This window comes from Bison bison, unplaced genomic scaffold (assembly GCF_000754665.1).
Source record: "Bison bison bison isolate TAMUID 2011002044 unplaced genomic scaffold, Bison_UMD1.0 scf7180017864383, whole genome shotgun sequence".
NCBI lineage: Eukaryota > Metazoa > Chordata > Mammalia > Artiodactyla > Bovidae > Bison > Bison bison.
In genome coordinates, this window is record NW_011494955.1 from 1867 (window position 1) to 11283 (window position 9417).

Consider the following 9417-nt stretch of genomic DNA (forward strand, 5'->3'; position numbering starts at 1 on the left):
GGCATAAACTTTATACACTTCTGCTGAGGTCTGAATTACTATAGAATGCACCTACATTTTACATTTTTCTTTAAAATCGGAAGACATAAATAATCAGCACTGTATTTCTATCTTTGTCCAACAAAAACTGCTAAACTATAGTAAGTCCCCTACATAAGAACAAGTTCTATTCCAAAAGCACATCTGTAGGTCCAACAAAGTTAGCCTAGGGACCTAACTAACACAACTGGCTACACAGTACTGCAACAGTACTGTATTTAGTACGGCCACATAATACTATAATAGCACTGTATATAGTACTGGCTACAAAGCACTGCCATAGTACTGTATATAGTACTGGATACATAGTACTGCCATAGTACTGTATATAGTACTGGCTACACAGTACTCTGATAGTACTGATATAGTACTGGCTACATAGTACTGTGATAGTACTGTATATAGTACTGCCTACATAGTACTGTGATAGTACTGAATATAATACTGGCTACACAGTACTGCATAGCACTGTATACAGTACTGGTTACATAATACTATAATAGTACTGTATGTAGTATTGGCTACAGAGTACTATAATAGGCTTATAATACTTTTCACATAAATAATACATAAGAAACACATAAAATAAAGAAAGCATCTTTAATCTTACAGTATAATACCTTAGAAAGTATAGGAGTATAGCACAACACCTGATTAGAGGGACTGGCATGGAGTGAACAGGCAAGAAGTTACTGGTGGAGCTGGGCGAGGAGGGGGAGCTGGCAGAGAGAAGGACCGTCAGCAACAGAGACGGCGGGTGGGCTGTGACGTCACTCAGGCCTGACTTCGAGGCACAGGTTCTGGCTCCTTGCTGGATTCAATTCCATCTCCCTCTTTAAAAGCCGATCCAGGGATGTCTGGGCAGTGGCTCTTTTCTTCTCATCATAGATGACACGGTAGCACTGGATTGCATTTTGAACGGCTGCCTCAACCTTCGTGTACCGTTCTACATTTGGGTCCTGGGCCTCAAAAACGAACAGTGCCTCCTCAAACAGAGCGAACCCCCTGGCCATGTCCTGCATGGTGAATCTCTTCAGCTCTTCACCTCGTTCTTCCTCCTCCTGTCTCTCTTCGTCCTTTCTCTGGGCCTCAAGTTCCATCAGGTCTTCATTTGTGAGCTCCTCGTGTTGCACGGCAAGGAGTTCAATGAAGTCATCCTCCTGCAGATCCAGCTCCAGCTTCTCACTGAGGGTCACTAAGTTGCTGAAGACCTCTCTGGACTCCTCATCCACCTTCTCGAATTCACGAAAATCATGAACAAACTGTGGGCAAAGGTTCTTCCATACACCATTCATGGTGCCGGCTGTAACCTCACGCCAAGCAAAATCAATGTTTTTTATGGCTTTGTAGATGTTATAGTCCTTCCAAAATTGTCGCAAGGTTGTTCCTGACTCATCACTCGCCTTTACTGCCTGACGAAAAGTGTGACGTAAATAATATTTCTTGAAAGTTGATATAACTCCCTGGTCCATGGGTTGGATAAGGGGTGCAGTATCCGGTGGGAGACGCACTACTTTGACGTTGGGATGAAAATCGTCCATGAACGGGGGGTGGCCTGGAGCACTGTCAAGCAACAAAAGAATGTTGAATGGGATGTCCTTCTCCAAGCAGTATATCTCTACCTCTGGAATAAAGTGGTGGAAAAACCAGTCCTGGAAAATGGCCTGTGTAACCCAGGCTTTGGGGTTACTCTTCCACACAACAGGAAGAGAGCCCTTGGCTATATTTCTAAGGGCTTTTGGGCTCTCTGAATGGTAAACCAAGAGAGGCTTCAGCTTCATATCTCCGGAAGCATTGCCACCAAACAGCAGAGTCAGCCTGTCCTTTGCTGCTTTATAACCTGGCATCAACTTTTCCTCCTTACTGATGTAACTTCGGTCTGGCATTCTCTTCCAGTACAGTCCTGTCTCATCCACATTAAAAACCTGCTCTGGTAAATATGCCCCTTCATCAATAATTTCTCGAAGGATCTCAGGAAATTCCCGGGCAGCAGCCACATCTGCACTCACTGCCTCGTCACTTACTTTTACACTGTGAAGATTGGCTCTGGCCTTGAACCGATAAAACCAACCACAGCTGGCATTAAAAGATGGGCCGTCTGATTCTTCGCCGTATTTCTTCTTCAGGTCTTCATACAGGCTTTTAGCTTTCTCTTGAATCAGCATTATGTTGAGCGGGGCTCGACGCTGATGCTGGTCCTGCAACCACACACTGAGAAGTTTCTCCATCTCCTCCATCGCTTTCCCACGCCGCTTGGATATGATCGTCGACATCATCGACACAGCAGACTTCACGTGTTCCAGGATCTTGTCCTTGTTCTTGACGATCGTGCCAATGGTTGAACGGTTCAAGTTAAACGAACGAGCTACGTCTGTCATCTTCTCGCCTCGCTCCACTCTCTCAATTATCTTCACTTTCGTTTCCATCGTTATCGCATGGCGCTTCTTAGCAGTACCACCTACATCACCGCTGCTCTTACGCTTGCTTCCAGACATCCTGGGCTTGAAATAAAGATACTGTACTACTGTACTGTGAAGTACACAAAACACACAACCCCATGTAGAGGCTGCACACATGTGACGATGTACCCCAGACACATGAACTAACTTACGTGACGGGACATGCAAACACATGTTCACATCTTTAAAAGTCTGCAACCGGCAAATTCACATACAAGGGACTTACTGAACTCTGTATATGATGGTGTGAGCCTGGACCAGGGTGCCAGGCAGGGGCCAACCCAAGGGTGAGGGACCAGGGGCGGGGGGCCAGGGGGTGCTGGGCATAGCTGCTTACGGTGACCTTTCCAGGGCTGGGGTGAAGAAGGGTGGGGGGCAGAGTTCAGCAGGATATGGCATCTCTGACTGTGGAGGACTCACAGCTCACCTGAGCTCCATCCGAGAAGGGCTTAGCTGGCTCTGCGAGGTCTCCAGGCTGTTGGTCCTCAGGAGGGGCCTGGACCAGGGCTGAGGGGGAAGGGGAGTGTTAGTGTCTGCAGCCCCACCCCGCGGACACAGGGGTCGGACACCCAGAGGTCAATGTGCAGCTGGACACTGGCCGGGAACTCAAAGTTGGATGAGACCTCGCTGCCCTCAGACTCACAGAGGGTGGCAGCCCCTTCTGACCCGCACACGTGTGACCTCGAGAGCACACCCAAGGCCTTTGAAACCCAAGTCACTGAAATGCCAAAGAAACAGTCATCAGATGCTTCCTTCGGCTACAGCTGGGTAGTCGGTAAAGAGCTGTGTCAGCAGGCCTGAGCTGTCCAAGCCCTGCACACTCCCGGCAAAAGTCTGGCCCTTGATCTGCTCCCAGTAGGGGACCTCAAAGCCCTTGGAAGATTCTGCCTGGTAACATCAGGCAAGACCCCCGGGGGACAGCACCCCAGGCATGCTGCTGCACATCACTGCCTGGGGAACTAAGCATGACCCACACAGCTCCCACAGGACAGGACTCTGGAATCTCATGCCTGGTGTCTCACAGACTGGGCACCTGTTCCCATTGCTGACTTTAATCTGCATCCTTTCACTGTAATAAACGACAACCAAGACTATAACAATCTTGTCGATTCCTGCAGCTCCTAGCAAATCACGAAGCCTAAGGGGTGGTCTTGGGGACCCTGAATAAAAACATCTGTCTGCACAAACAAAGTATACATAAGTTCACATGAGCATTAACCCTAATAGCCAAAAGGTACCAACAACCCAAACATCCATTAACAGTTAAAACAAAAACAGACTGTGCTATAACCATACAATTGGATATGACAAGGCATAAGAACGAATGAGATACTGACATACTATACCATGAACGCTGAAAACATTACGCTCAATGAAAGAAGCCCATCCTCTAAGCCACATACTGTATGACTCCATTTACTAAGACATCCAGAGTAAGAAAATACACAGAGACACCAAGCACGTTAGCGGCTGCCAAGGCACTGGGAGAGGGCAGAACAGGGAGTGACCGCTGCTGGGCACAGAGTTCATTTGAAGGTGATTACACTATGGTGTTAGACACGGGTGGTGGCTGTACAACCTCGTGAATGTACCAAAACCCATAAACTAGACGATTTTTTGACATGTGTGTTACAGCTTACTAAAGATGGGTTTTTGTTTGTTTGTTGAAGTGCTATGGTTTCCACCCCTTGACACAAGGGGCCAAGCAGGCAAAGGAGCTGCACAGACACTGAGTGAATGAGTACACAAAGCCCACGGGGACCTGATGGCTGTCACCAGCCATCTCTCCTGCCTGCTTCGTGGCTGTCACCTCCTCAGGTGTGTAAGTGCACATCCAGACCAAGGTGAAGACATTGTACAGCACAAACCGCAAAGCCACCCTTGGCCGGGCTTTCCCCACTCCCTCCAGAGAAACGAGGACACCCTACTTGTGACTGGAGGGTCTCATCATCCAACTCTCAAACCAGACTGGACTCCACCATGCCAAGGACCTTGCTCTCTCCCTTCCCCACTGGACCCACAGGGCTGGCACATGCCATGCACTCAGTGAATTTTCCAGGAAGAAAAAGAAGAAGGCTCAGAGTACCCTCAGAGGGGGAAATGCCACGGCAACTGCAGGCTCGCACCTCTGGGAGGCTCACAGGCTAGGAAAGTCTTCAAACAGGTCATGGCTTCTGAGCCTTCTTCCCAGCAATGAGGACACAGAGGGCCGGGGCACAGTGAGCAGGCACTCAGGACCTACAGTCATGGGCTGGATCCCCCTGCACACTCCCCTGCCCCAAGCCCAGTCCCTGGGGCTCACCAGTCTCCTGAAACATCTGAGCGAGGTCCTCCACGAGCGCCACAGCCTCCTCGCCGCTCTCGGGGCACTGGGACTCCACCCAGACCCGGGTGTCGGGGGGCAGCACGCCCAGGAACTGCTCCAGCACCAGCAGCTCCAGCATCTGCTCCTTGGAGCGCACCTCGGGCCTCAGCCACTGGCGGCAGAGCTCCCGGAGCTGGGCCAGCGCCTGGCCAGGCCCCGCGGCCTCCTCATAGCGGAAGCTGCGGAAGCACAGCCGGGGGTCCCAACCGAGAGCAGGCAGTGGGGTGTGGGGCTGAGGCTTGGAGAACGGTTCCGGATCCCACGGGACGTCCTCGTCCTCCTCCACCTTGATGATCACGAGCTCCTCCTGACCGAAGGGTGCCGGGTCAGCTGCCATGGTGAGGCGTGGGGAAGCTGGCCTCCCCGTCTTCACTCAGCCACACGCACCGTCTTCCTGGGACACACACACACACACCCAATCAGGGCTGTGGACCACCCACACCCCTCCACCCACTTACACCCTGCAAGGCCACTTGCCGTGAGGGAGAGCATCCCCAAACCCGGCCACCTGGGCAGTTGGTGGAGGACACCTTGTACTGAGAACCTGGTTAGGACAGTGAGGGAGAGGGTCCTGGAGGGAAGCCTTCAGGAGTTCAGGCCAGACTGGGCCAAGGAGGAGGGCTGCTCCTGGGGAGGGAGCGTGGACATGTCCAGTGTCTCAGTGACAGAAAACCCGGTCAGCAGCCAGGCAGAGGTGTTAGCGGGAACTAGCGGAGGCCCAGTGACCAGGGAGGGCCCCAACCCAGGGACCAAGCGCACAAGTGCAGGATGCAGTCTGCGGGGCGCTGGAAGGAGCGACAGAAAGAAGTCCACGACACGGCAGCTGGGGACAATGAGAGCAGCCACACAGGCAGAGCAAGAGCGGGCGCCTACCCTGAGGGCCTTCCTTCCTTCACCTTAGGCTCCTTTGGGGCCCGGTCCTGTTGAATGGTAAAATTTCCAAACAGCAAACAGGAGCTACCGCTGTAAGTGTTCACCAAAAGATCCTGAAAACTAGCAATTCCTCAGCTGGCAACTCTGGGGAAAGGAATTGGAGGAAGACATCTGCTTTTCCTTTTGTAACGTCTGCAAAGCATCTGAATTTCTATCTTTCCACCGGTCATTTGCTACCACTGTAACTTAAGAACATAGATCATTTTCCGTGCCAACGCATGGCTTTAACAGGGTTTGTCAGGGATCCCCTGAGCCAGGCCGCTCAGTCCAACAACGCCCAAACACCCGGGTTCTGACCCCCGAGTACCCTGCCTAGACCCGCCTGCACTCTCACCTCAGGGGGGCACGCGCGCAGGTGCAGTGGGAGCAGGGAGGTGCCCTGAGCTGCAGAAATCCAGGAAGACTTCTCAGGAGAGGTGCGTTTAGGGGGAGCTAGGCGGAAAAGCTGACCCAGTGTGTCCACAGAACTGGGAACCGCAGGCCGGAGGCCCAGAAACTCCGCCAAGAAAGCGACCACCGCGGATGCACAAGAACTGACCCTGAAGCGCGGCGAGAGCCCAGCTCCTCGCGGATCACTTCCGGCCCGCGACTCGCTTCCGGGACAGGCCCAGTCCCACCGGACTCCATGTCCCAGCAGCCCCCGCGCCGCCGATCCGGGGAAATCGCTGAGGGACTCAGGGAGCGGGTGGTGCTCCTCCGCCCTCTTGTCCCGCGCCCTCTGGCCAGCTGCATACCCTGCCTCGGGCTTTTCCCCACGCGCCTGCTGTCTCCCGCGGACTCACTGCCCTCGGGAGCTACGCCGGCTGGCGTGGAACAATGCCACCGTGCAGAAAAGACGACCAAACACCCTGGGGTCCCAAGACCAGTTTTCTGGCTGCCCCACGGACTATTTCCGAAGCCTTGTTCCCACCCCGCCCCTCGCCCCCTCTCCCGAGCCCCCAGCCACCTCCCCACGACGCTGCACGCTAGCCAGCGGAGGTGAGTTGAGGTAACCCGACGCTTCTGCAGCTCTGTGACAACCTCCCGCGCCGGGAAGTGGAATTGGCGCGAGTCCCGCTCCGCCTCTGAGGCCCGCTGGGAAATGTAGTCCTTGGCTTGTCACAAGACCCTCCCAGCCCAGCTGCGGATACTACATTTCCCAGGGGGCAGCTGGGGAATGCAGTTCTTCAGGGCCCCGAGACCGGTGCTCCACTGCTCTTTGGCTGAGGTCCGGTCCTGTCCCTGGTTCTGAGGAAAGGAGCCGATGGGTCGACGCGCGCGCGGCCTGTCCACCATGGCCTGCCTCACCACCTCACCTGCGTCTCTACCCCTCCCTCCGTTAGGATGTGGCATCTCCTCGCACTGGGTCCTGTCTCTTCCAGCCGCTGGGCCACACTCCGGCTCCACCGGGGCTGCTTCTGCCTCCCCGTCCACAGGCGTTTACCAGCCACACAATGCTGGGCCGCCTCAACACGTCCCTGTCTGATGCCTGGCATTTTGAAATGACCGGCTTCCAAAAGCTGGGCACCACCTCCCAGAAAACCTCCCCTATCGGTCCCGCTGGATTTGGGTCCCTCCCCGGTCACCCATCGTAGCCATTGTCACACAGAACGTAACCGCCTCTGGACTGGCAGCTCTGAAACCAATCTCTCCCACCCAGGTCTCCCCACACCCAACATGTTACAAATGCCCATAATTTGTGTAATTTATTAATATAGTCAGTCACCAGGCTCCTCAGCAAAGCGCCTTCTCTTCTTGCCATCCCTTTTGCTGCTCTTGCCAGGAAAGAAGGCCAGGGGCCACATCTGACCTTTCTCCCTGGAAGGCTGGACCCCTGCCGTGGCTCAGGCTGCTTTTATGTGCTGACAGCATGCCCACCACTGCAAGTGCTAGCTGAGTGACAGGAATGCTCTCTCCCAACTTCACTCTTGGTGTGTCTGCGTGTGCATGTGCACATGTGTGTACAAGTAGGTGTGTGAGCATGCACGTGCACCCACACAGGCACATGCAGATACCTGTGTTGAAAGGAGGCCAGACAGCCATGTCTCACCACCTGGGGCTCATCTAGTTGGGGTACAAGAACACCTTCCCTTGCAGACTTTGTGTTGATAATCCACATGGTATGTCTGCAGACTCAGGCGGATACCCCAGTGTCCGTCAGACATCACTTTGCTGATAAAGGTCCGTATGTCCATCTAGTCAAATTATCATCTTTTCATCTTTTCGGATGTGAGAGTTGGACCATAAAGAAGGCTGAGCGCCCAAGAATTGATGCTTTCGAATTGTGGTGCTGGAACAGACTCTTGAGAGTCCCTGGGACTGCAAGATCAAACCAGCCAATCCTAAAGGAAATCAACCCTGAATATTCATTGGAAGGACTGATGCCGAAGCTGAAGCTCCAATACTTTGGCCATCTGATGCAAAGAGCCGACACACTTGAAAATGACTGATGCTGGGAAAGACTGAAGGCAGGAGAAAGGGGGTGACAGAGGATGAGATGGTTGGATGGCATCACCGACTCAATGGACATGACTTTATGCAGACTCCAGGAGATAAAGGCATGGCAACCCACTCCAGTATTCTTGCCTGGAGAATCCCATGGACAGAGGATGCCGGTGGGCTATAATCCATAGGCTGGCAAAGAGTCAGACATGACTGAAGTGACTTAGCATGCACAGCACCAGGAGATGATGGACAGAGAAGCCTGGTGTGCTGCAGCCCATGGGGTTGCAAAGAGTCAGACACAACAGAGACTGAACAGCAACAAGGGGACAGAACAACAAGCTGAACGTTGAGGCCACTGAACCCCCAGGAATGACTGAGTTTTTACAAAGAGCTCTAGATCTGGAAGACCATCAGAGTGACAAAAGTTCGGCCTCAGAGGCTAGAGGGAAGCCAAGATAACCACAGCACAGAAACCCAGGGAAGAAAAGATCTCCAAAGCAAGGAATGGTGCCTGGTATCAAAAGCCACACATGCCCATAGGCTCTGGCACAGTGCAGGCTCAGACAACACAAGTCATAGAAGCCCAAAGGGGTGAGGATGGCATGGAAGGTGAGCCAGAACAGTAGGAAACCCCCATCCAGAACTGGTGGGAAGTCACAATAGGGCACGGACAGTCAGGGCTCGCAAACAGGAGAGGCTCGTCTCAACCATGGCCCCTCACCACAAGGAAGGCTGCTCTGGTGGGCTGTGCTTGGCAACTGCTGTTCTACAGGGTGTGTCTCTGACATGGATGGGCACTCCTGGGTCCCGCAGCTCATCTGCCAATCAGAAAACACTGCCCTCAAGCCTAGTGTTCTGTGTGCCACTGTACAAAGTTGGCCGTGCATGAGGTACGAAAACCATGAGTCAGACGTGGCAGGGTCTACCCTCCAGAAACAAAACTCATCAGACAAAGCACATCTGCAATCAGGCCCAAGCCTCAAATCACACAGGTCATTTAAAGAGGTCTGTCCTTCAGAGTCTGTGCCATGGCCACTCACCCACCCTCTGTGGGCCCCACCTGGGCTGAGTGCAGGCTTCCTGACGCTTTTGTTGCCACCATCAGGGGGCCTCTGGAGGCCCTGCAGCAGCCCGAGCCTGTCGCCTCCTTTCCCGGAGCAGCTCCCGGAGGTGGGCAAGGGCACAGTGGACAAACCC

At 53.4% G+C, this 9417-nt stretch overlaps 2 protein-coding genes across 11 annotated transcripts in view; both read right to left on the minus strand.

The window, feature by feature from the left end:
• Positions 1-620: 620 nt before the first annotated feature.
• LOC105001376 (tigger transposable element-derived protein 1-like) lies at positions 621-7400 on the minus strand. 10 transcript variants are annotated; one of them, XM_010857619.1, is made up of 5 exons: positions 6743-7400; positions 5737-5880; positions 4801-5257; positions 2926-3005; positions 621-2540 (listed from the first exon to the last, which is right to left on the minus strand). In XM_010857619.1, the coding sequence occupies exons 3-5, from the start codon at positions 5198-5200 to the stop codon at positions 810-812; spliced, it is 2211 nt and encodes a 736-aa protein (XP_010855921.1). In that variant the 5' UTR covers positions 5201-5257; positions 5737-5880; positions 6743-7400; the 3' UTR covers positions 621-809. The 10 variants fall into 10 exon arrangements, with proteins under 10 accessions (XP_010855921.1, XP_010855920.1, XP_010855919.1 ...); XM_010857618.1 differs by lacking the exon at positions 6743-7400 and adding an exon at positions 6131-6734 and having other exon boundaries at positions 5737-5783; XM_010857617.1 differs by lacking the exon at positions 6743-7400 and adding an exon at positions 6131-6734 and having other exon boundaries at positions 4801-5253; positions 5760-5880.
• Positions 7401-8613: 1213 nt separating this feature from the next.
• Positions 8614-9417, minus strand: part of LOC105001636 (tigger transposable element-derived protein 1-like) — an 8555-nt gene continuing 7751 nt past the window's right edge. Inside the window, exon 5 of the mRNA XM_010858028.1 lies at positions 8614-8619. Coding sequence (XP_010856330.1) covers positions 8614-8619 — 6 coding nt within the window. The remainder of the gene's footprint in view (positions 8620-9417) is intronic.